The sequence below is a fragment of the Varanus komodoensis genome, unplaced genomic scaffold (genome assembly GCF_004798865.1).
Source record: "Varanus komodoensis strain SLA01 unplaced genomic scaffold, ASM479886v1 scaffold16, whole genome shotgun sequence".
Taxonomy (NCBI): domain Eukaryota; kingdom Metazoa; phylum Chordata; class Lepidosauria; order Squamata; family Varanidae; genus Varanus; species Varanus komodoensis.
Genome location: NW_025335468.1, coordinates 2092188 through 2116320, shown reverse-complemented (window position 1 = coordinate 2116320; position 24133 = coordinate 2092188). Strand labels below are relative to the sequence as shown.

Genomic DNA, 24133 nt, shown 5'->3' with positions numbered 1-24133 from the left:
TTTCTTTAGATTACAGAAGCCACATTCAAAGAAAATTTCAAACCATGAAAGATGCTAATTCTTGCCCTGGGCAGACTGTACTCCTCAAGAAGAGATATTCAGAGCTAATCATCATTGATTGTGATTGGTCCAAAAAAGAGAGAGCTCACAAAATCAAGTCCACAGGTCAGAAACATGCTGAACTCATGGAAAGGAGAGCCAAATCTTCTACCACTGTTGAAATGCTATTTAAACCTGACAAACATGGACAGATTCCAGAAGTTGTTGTTCTGCTGGGACCTGCAGGAATTGGAAAAACTATGACCGCAAGAAAAATCATGCTTGACTGGGCCTCCGGACAGCTTTATCAGGACATGTTTGATTATGTTTTCTATATTCACTGTAGAGAGATGAACCTGTGTACAGAGGAGAGGAGTATGGTGGAAATAATTCTGAAGCAATGGCCCAATGAGCATGCACTTAAAAATGTAGCTCAAGAGCTACTTACGGAGATATTCCGGAATCCAAAGAAAATCCTCTTCCTTATTGATGGGTTTGATGAATTAAGTTTATTCATGGATCTCCCAGAAGGTCAGCTTTGGAGTGATCCTTGGAAGAAGCAACAAGTTGGAATCCTCCTCAGCAGTTTATTTCAGAAAAAGGTACTTTTTGACTGTTATATGATCATCACAACTAGGCCAACAGCCCTAATGAAAATCGATCGGTTTTTGCAGTATTCACGTTATGTTGAAATCCTGGGATTTTCCGAAAAGGACAGGGAGGAATATTTCCACAAATTCTTTCAGAATGACGACCAAGCGAAGCAAGCATTGAGACACGTAAAACACAATGGGGCACTCTTCACAATGTGCTCAGTTCCCCTTGTTTGCTGGATCATGTGCACAGTGCTGCAGCAACAGCTGGAAAGAGGTAAAGAGCTTGGGCAGACATGGAGTACACTCGCTGTAGTCTATATGCTGTACCTCAAGTTCCACCAAAGGCAACGAAAGCAAGAAATCCTACGAATCATAAACGGCATGTGTGCTTTGGCTGCTGATGGAATCAGGAGACAGGAAATACTGTTCTGTGAAGACATGATCAGGAAGCATGGCTTGAATAAGGAAGACTCCCTCTCCCTCTTTCTAAATGAGGATATTTTCAAAGAGGGCATTGAATGCGTTTGTGCTTACAGCTTCATTCACTTAAGCTTCCAGGAGTTTTTGGCTGCTTTACATTATGTCCGGGCCCAATTCACGGTGTTGGTGATGACCTATAAAGCCCTAAACGGCTTGGGTCGTGGTTACTTGAAGAAGCGCGTACATCCATATATGCCCAGCCGCCCCCTGAGATCGGCGGAAGAGGCCCTTCTCCGGGAGCCCTCCTTGAAAGAAATTAGGAGGATGGTTATTTGGAGGAGGGCTTTCTCAAGGGTGGTGCCTAAGTTATGGAATGCGCTCCCCAGAGAGGTCCGCCTGGCACCGTCGTTATTTGTTTTTCAGTGCCAGCTGAAGACCTTTTTATTTAAGCAGCATTTTAAATGTTAATATTATTAAATTTTATCTGGCCAGGGCGGCTTATTTTATATTGTATATTTGTATTTTATTTTAATGTATATATTTTAATGATCTAACTTGTTGTAAGCCACCCCGAGGCTTCGGCGAATGGGGCGGCATAAAAATGTTTTAATAAATAAATAAAATAATATGTACAAGATGTAGGAATAATGCACATGCTTAAAAGGTCCAAAGATGTGATGACACTGCTAGAAAGCTACAGCAGTTCAAGACCTGATTTACAAGTAACAGTGTGCTTCCTCTTTGGTCTTATAAATGAAGAGAGAATGAGAGGCTTAAAGGAAATGTTTGGATGGACTATTTCATTTGCGATTAAAAAATTCTTACTGGAATGGGTGAAAATATTAACTCCTACTATCTTTCAAATTTACTTAACTTGGGAAAGATCATCACTCTTTCAGTTTTTGTATGAGACCCAGGATGAAAATTTTGTAAAGCATGCATTGCAGGATAGGACTATACTATTAGTCAGAGCTTCATCACTTATGGAACCAATAACCACCGTGTATTGTTTAGAACACTCCTTTAGATTGAAGCATCTTGGGATACAGTATGATTCTGAGAATAAAGATGAAAATGAAATAGATGGGTAAGTATCATTTGAATTCTAAAAAGTTGCAGTTCCATTTCTGTTTTTCTTTTCTGACTTTAGGTAAGGAATTGTAGGATGTTCTAATGTAAGCATAGCAGAATCAAACAATATTAGTACAACAGATGTGAGCAGTAAAGAGCAGTACTGGAAACAATCACAGCAGGAATGAAAAATACACCAGTGGCTAAAAGAAAAACCTGGTAAAAGGCGATTGTTTCCTGCTACTGAAAAGGCAATTGCGCAGGTATGAGGGAGGCCTCTGAGTAGAGCCTTCCCTGAGTCGCGTATCATAACCAGACTCCTGGCACCTCAGCTGGCAGCGGCACCGAAGGAGAGCCTTGGCAGGAACTCCTGGTGTGGAGGTTGATGTGGGCAAAAGTGCTTCCTCGGGTGTTCAGGTCCCAGGATATGCAGGGGGGGACACAAGTACTGTGGACTGTGCTCCGAAACCGACACTTGGCCAGTAAGCTCTTGAACATGGCCCTCCCTTACTGCGCATGGTTGTGATCAGTGGAAAGCATAACGGGCCCCTGTTCACGAAGGGAACACTTCAGTGCAATCACCAAAGGCTGAATTCAGTGTTCCCTCAGGTCCTCTCTATATCCAGGAATTTACTGAAGTAGCTGAAAGGATCGATCTGTTATACTTCATCATGTTTTAACTCTAGACAGCTGTTCATTAATAACAGAAGATTGCACAGTTCTAGTGTCTAGAAGAATCTGAGTGACCTGAAGCTGCGCCCAAGGACTAAAATTTCAACAGCTGCCTGGGCCCCAAGGACTACCATGGTAGAAAACTGGAATTCCCACCCATTCATTAACCAGCCTGAGAGAAGGGTCTTCACTGAATCACCAGTCTGTACAGTGTTTGCAGCTGGATTCCGGTGGAGCTGTCTCTCCTCCAGTGCCCTCTCCTGTCCACAGGGATGACATCAAATGCTTGATTTCTGTCATGGATGTAAGTGGCCCTTCAGGGAGGTCATTCGGAAGGCCTGATGTTTTTTCTCAAGATGGCATCGAAGCATTTTCTCAAGTTGGCATCGAAGTCAGGCTTTCCAAATGATCTTCATGAATGGCGGCCTGCCTCCATGGCAGAGATCTATATGGTTGCAGTGTGAGGTCCAGTCTGTAGCCCTTACCAGGAAGGGACACTACAAAATCCTCCCGTCATTATTTCTTCACTCCAATGCATTTCATACATTTGTCTGAAAATGCAGACTTTGCTGTGTACTGCATCGTTTATATTCCAAGGTGTGGGGAAATGTTCAGCCCAAGGGTCACATGGGCTGCAGCCCCACTGACATGGAACCCTTAACGTGATTGACCCCCACACCCCTCACTCCATTTGGACACCCACTTGTTTATGACAAGGACCAGTTAAATGCCTTTCCTCAGCTTGCTCTCCATGTTATCCTCCTTGCCCTCTTGGTTGATGAACTGAAGGATGAGTGCAAGTTGCAATGAACAATTTAGCGTCCTGTTGAATGGATCAAATAGGACCCATGGGCAGATTTGGGAATGTGAAGAACTGCTGGGTGCACCATCACAAAATGGCCCCCATGGAGGATGCACTGGACATGTAGCGGCTGCTGTGGGGACCTGGCTTGTCAGAAGGAAGCAAGAGATGTGGAAGGGGGAGAGAAGCAGAGAGGCTGGAGACTGGGAGGACGTGGAACTACCAAAGCAAAAGTGTGGGTGGGAGAGAAAGAGCAGGGCCAGAGCTTAGGAAGGGAAGGCAGGCGGGCTGCCCCAACATTTCCTCAAGTTGTTCATTTCACAACAGTTGCTTTGAGTGGGCTGGGATTGGGAGGCCCCTGAGGGTGCCATGAAGACCACAGGCACCATGTTCGTCACTGCAGGGACAGGCAATCCCTTAGGAAGTGCAGGTGCAGTTTGCCTGCTAAGATCCAGAGCCCTCATGCACTTCCCTGACTGAATCAGGGGGGTGGCAGCAAGAAAAGCTCCCCCAGAAGCCCCTGGCTTAGAGTGGAGGGATGCAGTGATGCAACCTGTGGTGTCACAGGCTTGCCCGCCGCAAATGGCAGAAAGGGGGATGCTCTTCACAAAGATTTTCCCTTCTGGTTGCTTGTTGCTCTTCCTAGAGCAGCCCTTTGTGGAGTCCCGCTCACTCCGTGTCCTCTGCATTCCTTCAAGCAACCTTTTGGCCATTTATTTTTCAAAAGATTTATTTTGTATTCTGTGCATTTTTAACAAAGGGCAAGGGAGAATAGCAGTAGCATAATTCATGCTGGTGATGCAGGTTTGCATTCCATAATATATAGAAGTATAGTAAAAGAACTGGAAATTGGTCAAAGACTGACAGAAAATTTCTTCATCTTTAGTGAAAGGCTAATTCTGGAGAGAGAAACTGTGGACCGGCTCTTCAAAGCAGTGCAGCCTCTAAGAAGTAATTTCAAGGATCTAATGTAAGAAATTGCTTGCATTTCAATTGTATGTCTTTGGCATTGCAGCAGCTTTTTTTGACCAGATAACTGTATGTAAACTCTCTTCCAAAAGTCAGTTAACACTAGATATCTGTACCTTTTTTCCTTTTGACTTGCTGGACAGATAAGTAGAGAATCTTTTCATGTATGTTTTATTTTACAAAACAAAAACAATTAAACAACACCATAAAAAAGACAGAAAAACAATATTTGAACAATATTTACGAAAAGAAAAATACCCATAGCATGAGGTACATTTATATCAAGTATCCCTATTTGCCAGTATATAACAGAATGTAGTATCCCTACAAACAGTGATTATATGTATACTTTAACAACAGCACCACAACAGCACCACAGATACCCATATAAATATCTGTTTGTAAGTTATGCCTAAAGACGTTTCCAAATGCTGAAATTTTCATTAAATCCTCACCCATTCTGTTATTCCCAGTGCCAGTTTATCCACTGGTATGCAATGCTGTAATATTTATCGATTCATATTAGTCTTTTAGCTGTGCAGATGGCACGGAAAATCCATTCACATGGGCCTTGCATTAGATTCCAAGAGATGGGAAAGTATCTCAGAGGAACACAGAATCATAGAATCAGTGGTGTAGCGGCAAATATAGAAATGGGGGGTCCCTTCATGACAACCAAAGCCATACCCCCATCAAAGCCACATCCCTGAAGTTGCACTGCTTTCCAAGGTTATTCAACCTATGGATATACAATAAAAATGAACTGTGTCACCCTGGGATAATCGAGGAGAGATCCTGTTCTTCCTCTTTGTGACAGCCTTTCAAGTATTAGGAGAGTGCTATCATCTCTCCCCTCAGTCTTCTGTTCTCAAGGCTGTGCAGTTCTTTCATTCTCTCCTAGAGCTCTGTTTCCAGTTCCCAGATCATCCTTGCTGCCCTCCTCTGAGCCCATTCCAGCTTGTTTGCATCTTTCTTCAACTGTGGTGCCCAGAACTGGACACAGTACTCCAGATGGGGCCTAAACAATGCTGAGTAAAGGGGAACTAGTCCTCCATGGGATTTGGAAGTGATAACCCTATTAATCCAGTCTACAATAGCATTTGTCCCCTTTGGAGCCACATCAGACTCTTGACTCATATTCAGCCTGTGATCTACAGCAATTCCAAGATCCTTCCCACTTGTGGTATTGTTGAGCCAAGCATTCCCCATCTTGTAACAATGAATTTGCCTTCTTTTTCCTAATCAGGTGAATCTGGCAGGATTTGTTCTTGAGAAATCTATGTTGGAAAACAATCACTAGTTTTCAAGGTGCTTGCAGACTGCCTGCTTTATTATCTGCTCCAGAATTTTCCCAGGGATTGATCTGTATACTTAAATTTTAATGAGCTTTTCCATTACAAAACACAAACTTATCCAGATTATTACTTCCTTCCAAAAGGGAGTTGCATTTGGCATTGCTAAAAGATACAGAGAAGCAAAGTGTTAGCAGCATTACATGTCCAAGAATAGGCCAAAATAATTAATTAGATGTTGTGGCATCCAGTATACTTTAAAAATTATTTTTAATTTAATTTATTGCAGAATTAAGCATACCCTAAGATCTATGATTCCCTATGAAACAGACTGATGAAACAGATAATAATGCAACACTCAATTGGTTAGGCAAAATGGGCTGTGCTGTGTGCTGTGTCTATTCACTGATATCAAATATTTAAAAACACAGATGGAAGGGTAATGCATTTTTTCAACTTTGGTGCATCCTTCCCATAACACAGGCAGCCCAGAAACCGTGAAAGTTGCAGGACCAAACCGACAAATGTAAGAAATTATGCAAATATATGAAATATATGCCTGAATATTGTCTTGCTGATCGAGTGCAGCAGCACAAAGAGTGTTGGAGCTGGCGTGGAAGAGGGACACTGCTTGGCGAGCGTCCTACACATGCTGAGCATGCTGGCTGGGAACTGAGACTCAAGCGGCCTGGAGCCTGAGCAGCCAAGCCCAGGGAATCCCACCCCCCAAACAGTTCCTCATGCACCCCTACGCTCACAGCCCCTCTTCTCCCATCACCTTATTCTGATTCATCCCCCACCCCTGGCAGCCGCCTGAGGGTCCTGCTTCCTCTGGGAAAGTGTGGTGTGCCCAGGGGTTTCGCTGCATAAGGCATCTGAGCTGCCGCTTTACTGAGGCTGCTTCTTCCATTTTCTGCAAGGGGTGGGGGTGTGGTGGGATCCGTCCTTGACATCCTCCCCCGCCCCCGCGTAGTTCTCTGCCTTTCTATGCATTCTAGTGATCGACCACAAGGTGGTGCTGTCGGATAGCATCAGTGCCCTGCAGTTGTGACTTTTCTGGAAGCTTCTGTTCCGGTTTGAAATTTAATGGCAGGCCTTTCTCATTCTAAAGCCCCTTAAAATGGCCGAGAAACCTGGGGAAGGCCCTTGAGGATGACAGGGATGTGAAAAGGCCCCACAGACTTCCATGAGGGAGGGATCCTGAGTGCTCAGTAAATGCCTTGTGCAGAGAAGCCCTAACTGCTGAATTGCCATATATAGAAAAAGCGTGGTGACACAGTGCTTAGGGTTATTTGGAATAAATGCAACCTAGAGCCAATTTGGAATAAATGCAACCTAGAGCTCCGATCAACTTTATTTGTGCATCTATGCTCAGTGTTAAAGAAAAATAACACTAGTGTTACAGGGTATGAAAGCAAGTTAGAGCCACTTCAGAAGTTCATTGCAGTGAAGAAGACATTTGAACAGTAATGACTTACATGTAGCCCCCACTCTCAAGAAGGGAGTGTGAGCACAAAGAAGCAAAAGAACAGGAGATGTGGTGACCTTGCCTCTGAGAGAAAGGCAGATGTTGCCAGTTGCAGAGAGGAGGAGGAAGAGGAGCAGGTCAGAGAAAGCAACCAGTCAAGTTACAGGGCGTGTGGGCTAGACAAGGAGCTGCTGCTGCCACACATTCCCTCTTGTCCAAGTGCCTGGGAGCATGCGGAGTGGCTGTTATCCAACCAAGACTGCTCTCTCCCCTTTCTCCTCCTCTGCATAGTAATAAATCTCAAATGCATCTCTTGCAATTCAGCTATTCAAAGTGATGCAACAAGTTTGGCAATGGTGGAAGGTGCTGGGCCTAACTGCAGGAGGCCATGTGGCCACACTTCCTCTTAGGTGAGATTTAGTCTGTTTGTTCCCTCAACTTGGCCTAAGTGATTAACCGCCTGCGGTCTAACCATCTACACTGACCACAGTTCTTAATTACACTAAGTTCCCCAGTATACCAGTGAGCTTCTTGGACCTGCTCAGGGGAAGGGGCAATCTAGTCATGTGCCTCTCCCAAGTCTGTATACTATAGCGTGACCAGGACTTCAACAGGAATGGCGGCTAAGCCTTCAGGAAAGTCCCCAAGGATTCTCAGGCACCCATTCATTTGCACAAGCTGCATTCATCCCTATCTCTACAAAGGAATGGAGCTGGAGAAATTTAGCAGAGCTTCCATCCTCCCCTCACCCCCTGCAGGGGCTATGTAAGGTTTTGTTGTGGGCCAGGCACAACTTCCCAATGAAAGCAATCACTCCAGCAGATGCTACAAACGTCTTTATTCGGAACAGCTACAAAAGGATCTTGAAACCAAAAGCTAGAAAGTATTCACCATTGCTAACATACACAGTATCGAAAGCTGACCTCTCGCTCTGACTAATGTCACCCCACATTTTGCTTATGAACATGCCGAGGGTGCACCCCCTCAGCCTGTTCTTCTATCCAGTCTATTCTATTCACTGTTCTACGATCCAGTCCTGTATGGGCCCTCAAAGAGTCTTGGTCCTGTGTCCCAGCCTCGACCTCTGGCTGTAAAACACCATCTGTTTTTACACTAGTCAAAACATCTGAGGAAGGAGGGTGAGAGCATTGTACTGTTGTTGGGACAATGATTAACTCCTCTTCTTCTTCTCTGGAGCGCTGATTCGCACGAGAACTTTCACTCCCTTGTGTGCACATGAGAGACTCTTCTGAGCGTGTGTGCACAACAAGGTTTAGAAAAAGCTCTGTTTGATTTTGGGGGAGTTTTCTCAGCTTATCCCTAGCAGCTTGATGGGGCCATTTGCTTGCCAAACATGCCCTTTCCCCGTGTGAGCGGTGGGAGAATGAGAATGCCTGTTCTCTCGCTTTCCATACAGTGAATGAGAGACATGTGCAGATGCCAGTTGGTAAATACCTTCCACGCTCAGAGCCGTGCAGCAGTTGGGGCAGCTTTAGCTGCATTTCCAGGTCAGAAGAAGCCAGGATGAAGATCCCTTTTAGACGCTGACACTAGAAGCAGAGCTGATAAAAAATAAACATCTTTTGGCTCTGGTTCTTTTTGCAGCATCCAGGTGCCTCAGTATTGCCTGACTGAAGCACACTGTAGAGATCTCACCTCTCTTCTCAGTACTGGAAAGACTCTGAGAACACTCTGTTTGGGACAAAAGTTTTCAGACTGTGCTGGATTTTACCTATTGTGCGAAGCCTTAAAGTCCCCAAACTGCAGGCTGGAAAGACTCAAGTGAGTATTTGTGGAGTGGGAAGCAAGCAAGCGAGTGCTTGCTGGGAATGGGACCCCCTGGAGTGCCCCCTGGTCCCCCAGCCTTGGTGTTGCTGAGGAGCTCACCAGCCTTGCTGGAAGGAAACAGCTGATTTGGGGACCTGCCCCAGAAGGGCTGCACTACAGGCAGGTGTGTTCTGTGAAGGCGGGGCCAGAAATTCACATACAGGAGAAATGTGGGAAGTGGAGCCCCGGAAATAAAGGGTGGGATTCAGTCCTTTTCCTCTGCAAAATAAAGGGCTCCTCCCCTTTGCTGTTGGCATTCTGTCCTCGCTTGATGAGCACTTCTGCAGGTGGGGTGAGGGAGGGGCAATGCTCAGCTATCCCTCCTCCCTCGAGAACCCCTTCCCCACTGATCCAGTCGGTTCCCAGCCCTGCGGAACGGCTTATGGGAGGCATGTGGGGCTGATGGCAGGCTGAGGGATCATCAAAGGACTCCCCTTCTGCCTGAGGGAGCGTATGGCTATTGGAGGTGTGCAAAAGTCATGTCTGGATCCATGGAACTGGTAATGAGAAATGGAGGGTGGTTTCAAGGTGAGCAAAAATGAATTTGTTCATTAGTAATTCTTTATTTAAGATAAGTTTCGCAACATTGTACAAGAGGTAGCAACCAAAGAAAAAGAAATGCAAGAAAGCAAAATGGCTGTCTCAGGAAGCTAGCTTTACAAATAGCTGAGAAAAGAAGGGAGGTGAAAGGCAAGGGAGAAAGGGAAAGATACACCCAGTTGAGTGCAAAACCCCAGAGAATAGCAAGAAGAGATAAGAAGGCCTTCTTAAATGAACAGTGCAAAGAAATAGAGGAAAACAAAGAATGGGAAAGACTAGAAATCTCAAGACAATTGGAGATATGATGGGAATGTTTCATGCAAAGATGAGCATGATAAAGGACAAAAATGACAGGGACCTAACATAGGCAGAGGAGATTAAGAAGAGGTGGCAAGATTACACAGAAGAACTATAGAGGAAAGATCTTAATGTCCCTGATAACCACGATGGGGTGGTCACTGACCTTGAGCCAGACATCCTGGAATGTGAAATCAAATGCGCCTTAGGAAGTCTGAGCAACAACAAAGCTAGTGGACGTGACAGTATTCCAGCTGAGCTATTCAAAATCTTAAAAGACGATGCAGTAAAAGTGCTACACTCATTATGCCAACTTGGAAAACTCAACAGTGCCCACAGGATTGGAAAAGGTTAGTTTACATTCCGATCCCAAAGAAGGGCAATGCCAAAGAATGTTCAAACTACCGCACCATTGCACTCATTCGCATGCTCAAAATCCTACAAGCTAGGCTCCAGCAGTATGTGGACCAGTTGAGAAATTAAAAGACGCTTGTTCCTGGGGAGGAAAGCTATGGCAAATCTAGACAGCATACTAAAAAGCAGAGACATCACCCTTCCAACAAAAGTACGTATAGTCAAGGCTATGGTTTTCCCAGTTGCAGTGTATGGCTGTGAAATCTGGACCATAAGGAAGGCTGAGCGCCAAAGAATTGAGGCCTTTGAATTGTGGTGCTGGAGGAGACTCAAAGTCTCACGCTGTCTCCTAGGAGACCAGGGTGGTCTCCTTATCTGGCTTATTTTACCAGCACCTGCTATGACTCCTCAATGCTTAAGGGGTGTGTTCTGCGCAAAATCCCCCTCTGCTCCTGCATCAGTATCTTATTCATCCTTCAGGCTGATCCTCTTCCTAGGCCACTTCCTCCCCATGCATAATATCCGCAGGCAGGCACTGGGTGGGTCTTCTATCCTCCACGCCTGCAAAGAGGCCTCTTAGATCGGCTTTATCCTGTCTGTGTTACGCACCACGGGCGCGTTAAGGGAAGGAGAACGAGCAAGCCTTGCGGCCATAAAGCGGGGCAGGCACGTGCGCCTTTTGGAAGTACGGCCGCAGAGCTCTGGAAGGAAATTTCGTAACCCGCATCTGCCTCAGAAGATGTCAGCAGAGCTTAAGTCATAGTCATCAAAACATGGCTGCTGAAATGGGTTGCAAGTTCCCAGATCTCTTTTTAGCATTTCAAAAGTTTTGTAGGAGCTAAGGTGTTAGAAGATAAATAGGCATGCCTGATGGCCAGACTTAGTTAAGAACAAGGTGGTGGTGACTGGTGGATAAACACAAATGCACATTCCCTGATCCTTAAATTACTTGAATTACAAGTGCATTCATAGCCATTATTATTATTATTATTATTATTATTATTATTATTATTATTATTACATTTCTATGCCGTTAGAATTATTATTATAACATTTCTATTTCTATTTCATTATTCTGCTGCCCATACCATCAACATTTTTTTATATAACATTGTTGTTGTTAGTCGCGAAGTCGTGTCCAACCCATCATGACCCCATGGACAACATTCCCCCAGGCCTTCCTGTCCTCCACCATCCCCCGGAGTCCACCTAAGCTCACGCCAACTGCTTCAGTGGCTCCATCTAGCCACCTCATTCTCTGCCGTCCCCTTCTTCTTTTACAGATGCTAAAACAGAATAGAATGCAAAGAAAACAATTAATAAACAGGTAAAATGGATAAGACAATAAAATAATACACAAACATCTCATGATGTAATATAAACACATGCAACCTAATCAATACCTAGTCAATAAATTAACAATTAAAATAAGTAATCCATAACAAAATGTAAAAGTATAAATTCAGTTCAATTCAATTAACCAAAAGCTTGTTTAAATAAAAAAGTTTTTACCTGGTGCCTAACAGAAAGAAGAATTGGTACCAGTTGTACATCCCTGGGGAGTGAATTACAGAGCTGAGGTGCTACTGCTGAGAATGCCCTCCTCCTAGCCCTTTTCCCTTTGATCTCATGGGGACTGGGGTGTATTTGGAGCAGGAGTCCCGAAGAGGATCTATGTGGACAGTAGGGATATATTTAGAGAGTTGCTCCCACAGGTACCCTGGTCCCTTGCCATGTAGGGCTTCTATGTCAAAGATAACACTTTGCATTGGGCCCGGACTGGCACAGAGCGACAGTCCCCCAGCACAATCATCTAGAACTGATCAGCCAAGTGATGCCCCCTACTCCCAAACTGGCCAGCCTTTCCTGAGGGATATCATGGTCAATGGTATCGAAATCCACCAAGAGATCCAAAAGAATCAACAGGACTACACTCCCCGTGTCTCTCTCATAGGAACAAATTAATTTTATGTTGTTTATTCTTTATCCTTATTCCAGCAAGATTAATGCTTTCTCTAGCAGCCATTGTTTCTATGGGTGAGGCAAATATCAGTGGTGATAGAGGATTACCATTGTGATCTTGTGCCTCTACGGAGTCCACATTTTTCAGGATCCGCACCATTAATTGTTCCTACTGAACATGCACCTTCATAAATTTTTTTTGTAAGCGTAATAAGCGTCTCACCCACATTCATTATTTTATATGCTCAAATGTGTACTGTGTATATGTTTGTATATACGTTTTATGATTGTAAATCACCCAGAGGGCCCTGTGGGCTAAGGGGAGGTATATAAATATAAGTAAGTGAGTAAGTAAATAAATAAATTTAATTCCGCATGATCTAACGCTCTGAGCACATCAAGTGAAACTCTCACTAGTTTTTGTTTCTTCAGTTTAGCCTTATACAAAATGTTTAACACTCTGTGTATCACATCTGAATTAAACTCCCCTGGCATACGTGTTTACTGATCTATATCTATGTGTTTTGGAAAAAAAAAAAGAATTCAATCTTTGGGCTAAAATAAATGAAACAGTTTTTTAATCTTGGTTTTGCAAAGTAATTGCTCAAAACGTAGAAGTGGGTGTTCCATCATTTCCTGCTTTTGGAATAATTACCATTTTTGCTAATTTCCAAGATGCAGATACTTCATCTCCCTTTAATATTGAATTACACATTTTTAGAAGATGTAGAATAATTTCTACCTCACATATAGAAACCAGCTGTAAACCTGTAAACTTTTTTAAAAAATTAAATAACTGTTTCAATTTCAATAGCTGTTATTGGGGAATAAGGCTTTTGTTTATGTTCCTGTAAATTGGACTAAGTGTTAATGAATTTAATCTTTTGTTGCCATCTGTGTCAGGTGCAAATTCTAATTTATACAATTCCTCATAATAGTCTTTAAACACTTTAGATATCTTTTGTTGTAAAATTACCAATACACCATCTTTTGTTTTAATACGATTAACTGTGTTGTTAGCAGCTTCTTTAATGCATAAGTTAAGAATTTAGAATTATTATTTCCATATACATAATATTCACAATTTAAATATATCATTACTGTTTGTGGCTTACTCTTATCTACAGTTTCTAATTCTGCCTTAGCTCATGTCACTTCAGTAACTTTTTTTTACAGCCTGTTTTCTTGTGCTTTTCTGATAATATCTTTATTTTACCATACAGTTTTTCTTGGAGATTATTTTTTTCTTTCTTTAATCTTGAGCCTCCATTGTAAATCTCCCTCTTATATCTGCTTTGAGAGTATCCCATAATAATGTTGGTCTCACTTCATGAATTTCATGAATATTATAAAATACCTGTCACAAGTACACTCCTATATTTTGCTTGCATTAGATGTGAGAGAGGGGTCAATGTTAACACCTCCCCCCACCCCAATTTCCAGGTCACCATCTTCCTGTCCAGTTGTGCAAATGAACTGGACATATAAGAGTTCATATACATGAACTCATATGCATATGAGTTCATGTATATATGAACTCTTATATGTTTGGGCTGGTGACATCTTGAGACAGCCCCATGCCTCTCATGGCTGCCATGAAGTCCCCAGCTGCCCCAGCTAAAGCAGCCTCTGCATGGAAGTTGAGGTCCCCCAGGACCAACATTCTGGGGGTCCTCAACAGCAGGTTGGAGACTACCTCTGCCAGCACAGGCAGGGATGCTGCTGAGCAGCCAGGTGCATGGTACATCAGTGGGATCCTTAATCTGTCTCACTTGCCCAGCACAAGGGAAAGGCACCTCAGGCCTGCACTCAGGTGAACAGGAAGATGGAATCACAATGAATAATGCCCACACCCCTTCCCTGGCCCTCAAGGTGATGTTGGTGCTGCAGGATAATGGTGAGACGGAGTAAACCCTCCAGTCTCATCCACCCAGGTCTCGGTAAAGCATGCCAGGTGGGCCCCATGATCCACAATTAAATCATGAATCAGTGAGGTTTTATTGTGAGCCAACCTGGCATTAAGCAGCAGCACCACAAGGCCCAAGGGCAAGCTGGCATGGTCCCAGGCTGGGGAAGGACCAGAGGAGAGACAGCAATAAGGCATCTCTCCCCTCGTCTCCTACGCTGGCCAGTCCATCCCCCAATGCCATACCTCCCCCTGCCCGCAATCCCTGGGGTTGAAGCACCCACATCAGTCATCACAGGCAGAACCACAACTATCTAAATGAGATGAATGAGATAACTGACTGCCAGCTAGACAACAGAGAAAGGAAGGGGGGAGGGGGAAAAGCCTTCAGTCAATTACTTAACCACTCCACAACATTTCTCACTCTGTCTGTGGATCAGCACAAACCCAACTTCCAGTCTCATCCTATCCAGTATCTTTCCACAATGCCATACCTTACCTTCTAACATAACATCTGCTTCCCATCAGCTGCTTGCACAGCCAACCGTCAACACAAGCCTACTTCCAGTGTGAATGGACAAAATAAGGGAAAGAAAAAGAGAGGGCAAACAAAGAAAAATTGTACACACCACACACACACAACCTCCCCACACAAACACAGTGAGCCTTCCCCAAATGGCACCAAATGGCCACCAAATGGACAAGGCCCTTTGGTGGGCACCCCTGGCACCAGGTGCCTAAAATAGGGCCCAGCCAAGGCTGGCCGCACTTTCCCCAGGCCCACGTCCCTTCTGCCTTATTGCCACTGCACCACAAGATGGCGGGGATGGCCGCACATTTGCCTGCCTCGCCCGAGTGCTCTCACCACTCGGGGGCAGATGGAGAAGAGGCAGGGAAGCGGCCAGGGGAGGCGGAGAGTGGCAGCGGTGTTCCTGATGGTGTGGGGGAATCCAGAGAGTCCCACAGGCTCCCATGGGGCTGCAATCCAGCAGTGTGGGGGGGCCGATGGCATCCTTGAAAGAAACAAGGGAGTTAGAAAATCAGGCTCACTGGTCTTCAATGTTTCTTTTTCACCTCAGTTTGTTTGTGTATGTCTTCACCAGATGAGACTTAGGCACCTCTGTCTTCAATTCCTTGCCAAAATCCTACAGTTGCTCCATGCTGGTTGTAAGAACTGTTTTCTGCTTGAGCCAAATAATTTAAGGGGAGCCTCCACATGCATTTAATTCCATGTTTCCTGAGAGTCTCTGTTTAGAACTTCTTGTCTGCATCTTCCAGTAATCTCAATTGCCCAGAAGACTTCCACCTTTCCACCTTTATACTCCAAATCTCACATGTTGCTCAGTGGATTGCTAGTTTCATCGTGTACTAGGCAAACCTTACAATAATCTCTCTCTGGTCAACTGTCCTATGCTTGTTTAGGACCTACTCTGTGAATCCTTTCAAATCTTCTAATGTTATTTTTTTTTATCTGGACAAAGGACTAGAATCCATTTTACCACGTTCTCTTTTAAATTCTTTCTGCCTCCTTCTTCCTTATAGTCTCTCAGATGAATGTTGAGAGGTGATCACAATTTTCTAGTTCCTCCAACATATCTCTTCATCCGTTCATCTCCTTCTGTATATCATCATCTCTTGCCACTGGTAGAGCCAAGTCAAAAACTTCATTTGCTGTTTTTTCCTATTTGTGTAATTCTTGTGCTCGTTTCAGCCAATGCCTCTTGTATTGATGCTGCAGCTGTCTTCAAGGCTGTTGACAGAGCTTTCCTTAATTGTTTTAAGAGCGTTTGCATTATACTCACTAGACGATTTGTCTTTCCCACCTCTCACCCCCTTCATCTCACCCAATGCCAAATCACTCCCACACTGCTCCTGCGAAAAGTCCAATAACTCACTCCATCCTTCTGCTTCTGAAAAAGTTTTTAATCCTTGGTTTTGCTCCAACCACTTTTGTCTCTTCATCCCATTAATTGGATAAATTAGTTTATCCAAATATTATTTGATATATTATGCTGGATTGAATCACATTTAAATGTCAACTGTAGCAGGCAGGGAGCAGCAGAGTCCAGTTATGCTGTCATCTCTCATGGCAGTGAGCCCCATCGCTCATAACTGCCTCCTGCCTGTTTCCTTCAGCAACCTCAGCCAGGAAGGGTCTGTTCCTTTTTCAACACATCTAATTCATGGAAACTCCCTTGAATCATATGTCTCATTGCTGGCCTTCTGTTCGTAATGGCATTAGGGCTCCACTTTAATTGCACAGCATCTTATATTTTATATTTATGTTGTGTTTTAATCTGGTATGGGAGTTCCTGGGGAGCGGGAGGGGGGTGTTCCCATAGTTATGGGCAGGGGAAGGTATGGCAATGGGGGTTCATCAGCTCATTGTAGAATAAGCGAGGACAGATGGTTAGTATTGGCCCCTCTTCTGGTTTTTCCCCCAGCTGGAAGGTACCCGATAGTGTTATCAAATGGCCCTCAGGCTTGGTGCTGCTGCTGTTGAATGCCAGGTCAGCCCAAAATAAAATATCTCTCATCCATGATTTAATCGTGGATGAGGGGGCTGACCTGGCATGTATCACAGAGACCTGGGTGGGAGAAGGGTGGGGGGTCACCCAGCTGTGCCTGGGTACCAGGTGCAGCACCAACCTCACCTAGAGGGAAGGGGAGGGGGTGTGGCCCTAATTCACAGAGATTCAGTCTCCCTCACGGGGCTTCCTGTCCTTTCGAGACCTGGTCTTGAGTGTTTGTACCTGCCGCTGTGTGATCGAGATAGATTGGGGATTCTGTTGGTGTACTGCGCACCCTTCTGCCCAACAGATTCCCTGACTGAGCTGGGAAGTACTTCCTGACAGTTAGGACCCCAAGGGGATAGAATGGGCTTCCACAGGAGGTGGTTGAAGCCCCATTGGTGAGGGTGTTCTAGCATAGGCTGCACACGCATGTGATAGGCATGTCATGAGCAGAACTAGCTGGAGCTGGATGGCCTGGGAGGCCCTTCTGAGTCTGTTTCTATGTTTCTAAGAGGTTGCACTCTGGACCTGGTCTTTTTGACAGGACAGGAAGATGGTGATCAGGAAGTGAGGGATCTGATGCTAACCCCTTTGTCCTGGTCAGATCACCTCCTCATAAGCTTTAAACTCAGGGCCAGTTTCCCCCTCCATAAGGGTGCGGGCCCTGTTAAAATGGTCCACCTCAGAGTCTTATGGATCCTGATGGATTCCTGAGGGTTCTGAGGGAATTTCCAGTTGATAGGACTGGCACGCCTGTCAATGCCCTGGTTGGTTTGTGGAATGGAGAAATGACCCAGGCAATCGACACAATTGCTCCTCAGCATCCTCTCCCGCCATGCAGAGCTTGCATGGTACCCTGGTACACGCCTGAATTGTGGGGAATAAAGCAGGCTGAGAGATGACTGGAGCATGCATAGGTGGAGGAAATGCCATGCCGAAGCTGACCAAACACTACTTAGAACTCATTATTGAGCTTTTGCTGTGGAGGTGAGGGCAGCAAAGAAGAAATTCTTCTCCGCTTCCACTGCATCCTTACAGTGCCATCCAGATGAGCTTTTCTGAGTGGTGCAGGGCTTGCTACAATCTTGGCCAAAAATTTATCCTATTGCACCATAAGTGGCTCGCAGTGATGACTTGCCCAGCACTTCAGGGATAAAATTGCTCATATTCGCCATGAACAGTTGATGTGGTCCTAGAACGGGAAGTACCCAGAGCACTGTCTGGTCTGTTCTTATTGGATGAGTTTCAATTTTTGCGGCCTAGGATGTGGACAAGGTGCTTGGACAAGTATGACCCACCACCTGTTTACTTTCCCACTTCATGGCTGCTCACCAAAGACAGGGACGGGGTGTATCCCTGGGTCCAGGAGGTTGTTAATGCTTCTGTGAGGGTGGATTGGGTCCCTGCCCCCTGAAGGAGGTGGTTATCAGTCCCATTCTGAAGAAGGTGGCCACCAACTATAGACAGGTGGCTAACATCCCATTCTTGGGCAAGGTGCTCGAGCAGGTGGTGGTCAGGCAATTGCAGGCTCTCTTGGAGGAAACTGATCATCCGGACCCATTTGATTTCAGGCCAGGCTATGGGACTGGAACTGCTTTGGTTGCCCTGTGCAGGGAGAGGAACAGGGGAAGTGTGTCCCTGTTTGTCCTCCTAGACCTCTTAGTGGCTTTCGATACCATCAACCATGGTATCCTTCTGGATAGGCTGGCCAAGTAAGGGTTGGAGGCACTGCCTTGCAGTGGTTCCACTCCTAATTGGTTGGCCAATTGCAGAAGGTGGTGCTGGGGATTGTGGCTCTGTGCCATGGCAGCTTTGCCATGGAGTTCCACAGGGTTCCATTTTATTCCCCCATGCTCTTTAACATCTACATGAATGCACTGGAAGAGGTCATCCAGGGGCTTGGGCTGTGGAGTCATCAGTACACTGATGGCACCCAGTTCAACCTCTTCTACATCTGCAGTCATTCCCTGATTGAATAATGCTTTCAGAACACAACACTGAAGCACACATTTCAGAAATAACATGGAATCACAAAGAAAAGGGATGAATTGTGCATTTTTCTTGTATATGTTGCTGGACATGCCCAATCAGTTTTCCTTTACAATCTATATGTTTCACTGTATGACTTAAACCATAAAAAGCAGTGTCAGTTCAGGGAGCCGTCCAGTTTTCTACAGGCAATCTGAATGGTATTCTTGTTGAAACTCGAGTCCTGACTCCTCCCTGGCTCATTCCTTTTCTTGCTTTTCTCTTTAGCATACATAGTTGGAATTCCACAACAATTTTATATGAGGAACTAGCCCAAGTTCTCATTAAAAACCAAAGGCTGAAGGTACTAGAACTGGATATACATAAAGGAGAAAGCACCGGAATGAAGATTTTGTGCCAAGGGCTCGCACATTCAGAGTGTAAAGTAGAGAGGCTATGGTAAGTCATCCACATTTTCTTTTCCTTCTGACTTGTGTAACCATCACTTGACTGTTTCACTTCAGCATGTTTAAACAGTGAGTTTCTGTTTCCTTTTCAACAAAGATGGAATTCCTGAGAACCCTCTTGAACTGTTTGTCTCCTTGTTGGAACCCTATTCATATCTCCAACATCAGTGGCTTCTTTTCTGGAAGCAGTCTGGAAGTTGTTTGGATTCTGTATGGCAGGAACTGTTGTGGGGTCTTGCCCATGGGTTGGTATGAGTAGGGCTGCGTGAATCTTCAGGCCAGTCTAAGGGTGCAGTGGCAAATAAGTGATCCCTGGTGCTGAAATTCTGTGCTTGGAAAATACTGACTGATGCTGATCATGCATCGAAAATAACGCAAGGAATCCCATGTGCTGGATAGAGTAATACTAAATAAAGGCCACCCCTGCTTGAGCAGGGTTTATCTGAATTAAATAAAAGGAGCAGGCATAACCAAAAGAAGGGATGCATTGTCTCCACAAACTTTCATATATCTGGTGGTGAAAGGAAAGTCTGATGCTGTAAAGAACAATATTGCATAGGAACCTGGAATGTAAGATAATCTCCGGTCTCTGGCTCAGTTTTGTTGTGAAGCCTTTCTCAGCATGGAATGGGAAGCAGAACTCTTGTGATTCTTCTATTTTGCCCCAGCCTCTTTCAGTCTAAGTCGGTGTCGTGTGACAGATGCATTTTGGGAGGCCATCTGCACTGCTCTTACCACTAACCTGTCTCTGACTGAAGTGCACGTCTCTGAGACTAGACTGGAAGAGTCAAAGAGGAAACAGTTCCGTGAGGCATTAAAAGATTCAGGCAAGGCTCTGCGGTGAGTTATCTCTGACTGACATTTTAAAAGACTGGGTCATGGTGAGTGGAGAGGCAGGGAATTCTGTAAACATGGGTGTACTATCAGATTTTGGGCATTCTTCCTGGGGAAAAATCCAGTTGTGAGATAATGCCATTGGGTGGGTTTGCATATGAAAATAAGGCACCCTGAAGATAAGCCAAGGTGGGTTGTTCTTTCATTCAACAACCGGTGCTACTCCTGACTGGGGATGCTTCGTCACTTCTCTTGTTTTGCTTCCTTCTTCATCCTCACACTTGTTCCTGGCATGTGCCTCAGGTGCCTTTGCAGCAGGACTTGGCAGCTCCAAGGTAACTTCCTGTCCACCTCCAGAAGTTCTTCTTCATGGTATCTGTGCGTCACAAATACACATTTCCTAGCTGGCCTTGTTTTGGTGGGTCCCCCTCCCCTCCTGCCCCCAAGAGAGCTGGCAGGAGCAGGAGAAGGTGCTTGTGGGGTGGATGCGATTGATGGAGGAGCAGGTGAGGCAGCCTAGCGCTCACTCCACCAGGGTGGTGGCCACTTCCACAGCTCTTCACGCAGGTGTTCCACTACAGGAGCTCTGCACAGCAGCCGCATCAACCTTCACAGGGCACTGCAAGCTGGATGTCTGTGCCAGGCAAGCCTGCTCCCTCAGTAAAGCAGTCTTCCCTGCAGTCGTCCACTGATGATACCTCCCCATCTCTGTCTGAATGGTGAGCTTGCTGGTTGCCCAAATGTGTGATGCACACAAAGCATTAAGAAAATCGTCAGCCTGCTTACCCGTAACCGTTGCTCTTCAAGTAGACATCCGTGCATTCAACAGACCACCCACCAATCCCGCCTTCGTGCTGGCCAGCTGTGGTGCCACACGGTGTTCTTGAGCCCAGCCTCCTGGGTTCAAGGTCAGCTGTTCACTGGCCTCCTCTCAGTTCTGAGGCCACAGTGCCAGTCTCTAGGGAACTAATAAATAAGGGTGGGAAGCCCTCCCGGATAAACCAGGGGGCAGGAGGAGAGTGGTTCCTGCCAGAAGGAGTCTAGCTAGGAAATCTTTCTGACAACAGAGGCCATATGTGTGAATGCACGGATGACTACTCGAGGATTGACAGTAACAGGTAAGCAACTTGACCTTTTGTATAAGAGCTCAAGGCTGCATTTTCCTGGCTTTGCACAACTCCACAAAAGTGCAAGATAGACTCTTCATTACTTAGCCCAAAGTTCTAATAAACTTGTTTCTCTGTGGTGGTATTTTCCTTTACGTATATAGAAAAAGAAAAAAGCATTTCTCGACTGACTACAGTCCACACCTCTACCTTTCCTTAACCTAAGACATATTGACTCCCCCCACCTCTTCCTCCAAGGAGAATACCTCCCGAATGCCCCAAAATGCATTGGCAGAGGGAGGGAAGAAGGGACAGTCTGTTCCAGCTCCTTATGCCTCTATCACTCACCAGGCTCCTCCTTATCAATCCCATTTTTTCAAATTGCTATTACCTCTTTTGCACATCATTGTATAACTACCTCACCATCTCTCTGTTCCTATATCTTAATCCATTCTGAGCTAATAGAGATAAACAGAGCCCACCGCTCCACCAACAACTCCACTGTTCTTTCTACTTCATAGGGCAGTGTGGTCAGGTTGCTTACCTGGACTGTACTTTATAGCTGACTAAATCCCAGATGATTAGCAAGAGTCCTGCATGGGTTGCCGGACTCTCCTTAAATGACCGTCTGTTCATATCAGTATCATGTCAGGTTCTTGAAATGAGCACTGCCATACAATGCAGAGACATGACCATGCCCTGGTCTACTGTTGATTCTTTCCCAAATCTGACTATTGTAGTGTGAATAGAAGAAGAATTGACATGGAAGATGACGGCAGCAGTGAAGAACTAGAAGAGTCTGATCATTGCCGGATTGGTAAACAAATATGGCTTTCTAAACGACGTGAAGTTATTATGGCAGGTCATATTACTGAAGTTGATGATATAGTAAGGACACTGTAGCATTGTATTGATCAATGAGAAGTAGCAACTGAAAATCCACAACATAATCCAGCTTTCATTTCATGTGTAAATAGTTTGGAGAGGAATAAAGTGATTTCATTCCTTGAAAGAAGTAGCAGAACGAATTAAATGTCAGCCAGTTACACATCCCACGGAAGTAGCTCGGTGCTACTAGACTGGGGCCAATTCACACATGCCCATTCACTGCGGACTGCAACATCAGTTTGCATAGCGGATTATCAGATCTGGGACACAGGATGTGCCCAAAAGACTTGTCGGGCACCATGGAGTGCTGGCTCCCTCCTGCCCCTGCAGCTCTCCTTGGGGTATTCCATGGGGCACCATGCAAGCACTGTTGTACCCCCCACCTGCCCTCAAAAGATTGTGAGCTACTTTTTCACACCATGGCTTCTTCCACTTTCAGCTTTCATTCTGGCTGATTCCTTTTCAACAGCTACAAAGAGCCCCTTCAAAGTATTCCAGTGGCACCTCAGGGGTAGTGCCAGAGTTGCCAAGCACTGAAAAAATCTTTCTTGCACATATATTTTTCAACATTGTTTTAATATTTATCTCAATATTCATTGCAGCATTTGCTCTCATTTGGAAATGCAAAGATGTATGGGTGTGTCAGTGGGGATTCAACACAGATCCCTAGATGCATGCAGGACTATGTGCCAGGAGGACAGAACTGGCGCACGTGTGCTTGGTGAATGAACTCCCGGTTCCAGAGGAACAGGCTGAAGCCGAGTTTGCTGAGCTGGAAAGGGTGATTGAGGGGAGCAGCTGGTGGATGAGAGCTTTGGGAAGCCTGTTGTTCCTGGGCGACAGATCCTCTGCTGCCATGAAAAACGGGGTTCACAGGAGGAGGGCATCATTCCAAGGAAAAGGGAACTGTTCTCCTGGGAGGGACACATTGATTGGAGGATGAGCAAATATCCTCTCGTGCAGGTGGCGTGTGTCTGGCTCTTGGGGACTTGTGGCACTGGGGGCTTGTTCATTAGACACCCGGCCAGCTGAGTTTATGATGGGTGTGTGGAATGCATGGAGGAAACTGCCTTCCTGGTGTGGAGGTTGTGGGTGTCAAGCACTGCCTAACTAGCTTTGTAAATGGTGCTGGGGTGGCGTCAGCAGACGTGCTTTGTGTTGGTACCAATGACACGTGGCAGTGTAACTGGAAGGCCTGGGAAGCCAAGCCCAAGGTGCTAAGCAGGCGTTTGGAATCCAGGGCCTCCAAGGAGCCTTTCCCTGAAATGTGGCCTCTTCCTTCCATGTGCAGAGCCAGCTGGACAGACAAAGGGACTAGCCTTCCTCCCAGTGTGCATCATCTCGGAAGAGCCAAACAGGCAAGCTCCCCACCAGCCTTTCCTGCAGGGAGGGGTGCTAAAAGGCCAGCTTGCCCATGCCAGCACTGATGCACCCAGCATTCCCCCCCCCGGATTGCCCAGGCTCCCACCCGCCTCTCCTCAAGGTCAGCTGGTGGCAGACGACTGTGTGAGACAAAATGATGTCCTGGCACATACTGCATTTTCTGTCTTCATCAGCAAGTCCAATCCAAGCGCGTTCCCATCAGAAGGGGAGGCCCACGGAATGACCTGAAAGACCCACACCAAACTGCCACGCTGGATGTCAACCTGACTGTTCATCCTATTTCCTCCCTCAGGTTTTTAGTTCAGAATGAGCTGGTGGTTGGTTAAGTCAAACCTCCTGGATTAAGTGTTATGAATTACATCCATTTTTAGAGTCCTTTTAAAATGTCTTACATTAGGCTATGGCAACTTCCTTTCTTTTCAAACATTGGTGTAATCTCAGAGCAAAAGAGTTTGCCAATTTATTGGGAAGATTAGACATGGTTGTATATCTGGGAACCACCTAAGGACAAAATGGAGTGGGGAGAGAGAATGGTATAGGTGCAGAAAGACTGAGAAGCAGGCGGGAGGCCTTCATGGGGAAGATGCCGCCTCATCTAAGGGAGTCTGCCCATTGGTAGCCCAGGGAAAGAAGGGGGCAATGGGGTTGCTTCCGTCACATTTCTGGGCTTACTCAGTGAGTGTTTCTTAGTGCAGTGTTCACTGTGCTCTCGAGATTCCGCACTCCTGTTGGCCTGTGGAAGCTCTGAAGTATGTCCTC

The 24133-nt window shown here is 45.5% G+C and overlaps 1 protein-coding gene across 2 annotated transcripts; it reads left to right on the top strand.

Moving 5' to 3' along the window:
• The first annotated feature begins 1662 nt into the window (after positions 1 to 1662).
• Positions 1663 to 22119, top strand: LOC123021408 (NACHT, LRR and PYD domains-containing protein 3-like). Of its 2 annotated transcripts, XR_006414306.1 has the most exons (5): positions 1663 to 2142; positions 4487 to 4570; positions 18985 to 19155; positions 19832 to 20003; positions 21844 to 22119. XR_006414306.1 is itself a non-coding variant. In XM_044426132.1 (4 exons), the coding sequence occupies exons 1-4, from the start codon at positions 1703 to 1705 to the stop codon at positions 19902 to 19904; spliced, it is 768 nt and encodes a 255-aa protein (XP_044282067.1). In that variant the 5' UTR covers positions 1663 to 1702; the 3' UTR covers positions 19905 to 20917. The 2 variants fall into 2 exon arrangements, 1 of the variants encoding a protein (XP_044282067.1); XM_044426132.1 differs by lacking the exon at positions 21844 to 22119 and having other exon boundaries at positions 19832 to 20917.
• Positions 22120 to 24133: the final 2014 nt, after the last annotated feature.

Coding starts and splice junctions, on each gene's coding strand:
- LOC123021408 (XM_044426132.1), top strand. CDS start 1,703: ATGCACATGCTTAAAAGGTCCAAAGATGTGATGACACTGCTAGAAAGC. Junction 2,143..4,486: donor GATGAAAATGAAATAGATGG/GTAAGTATCATT, acceptor CTTCATCTTTAG/TGAAAGGCTAATTCTGGAGA. Junction 4,571..18,984: donor AGTAATTTCAAGGATCTAAT/GTAAGAAATTGC, acceptor TTTTCTCTTTAG/CATACATAGTTGGAATTCCA.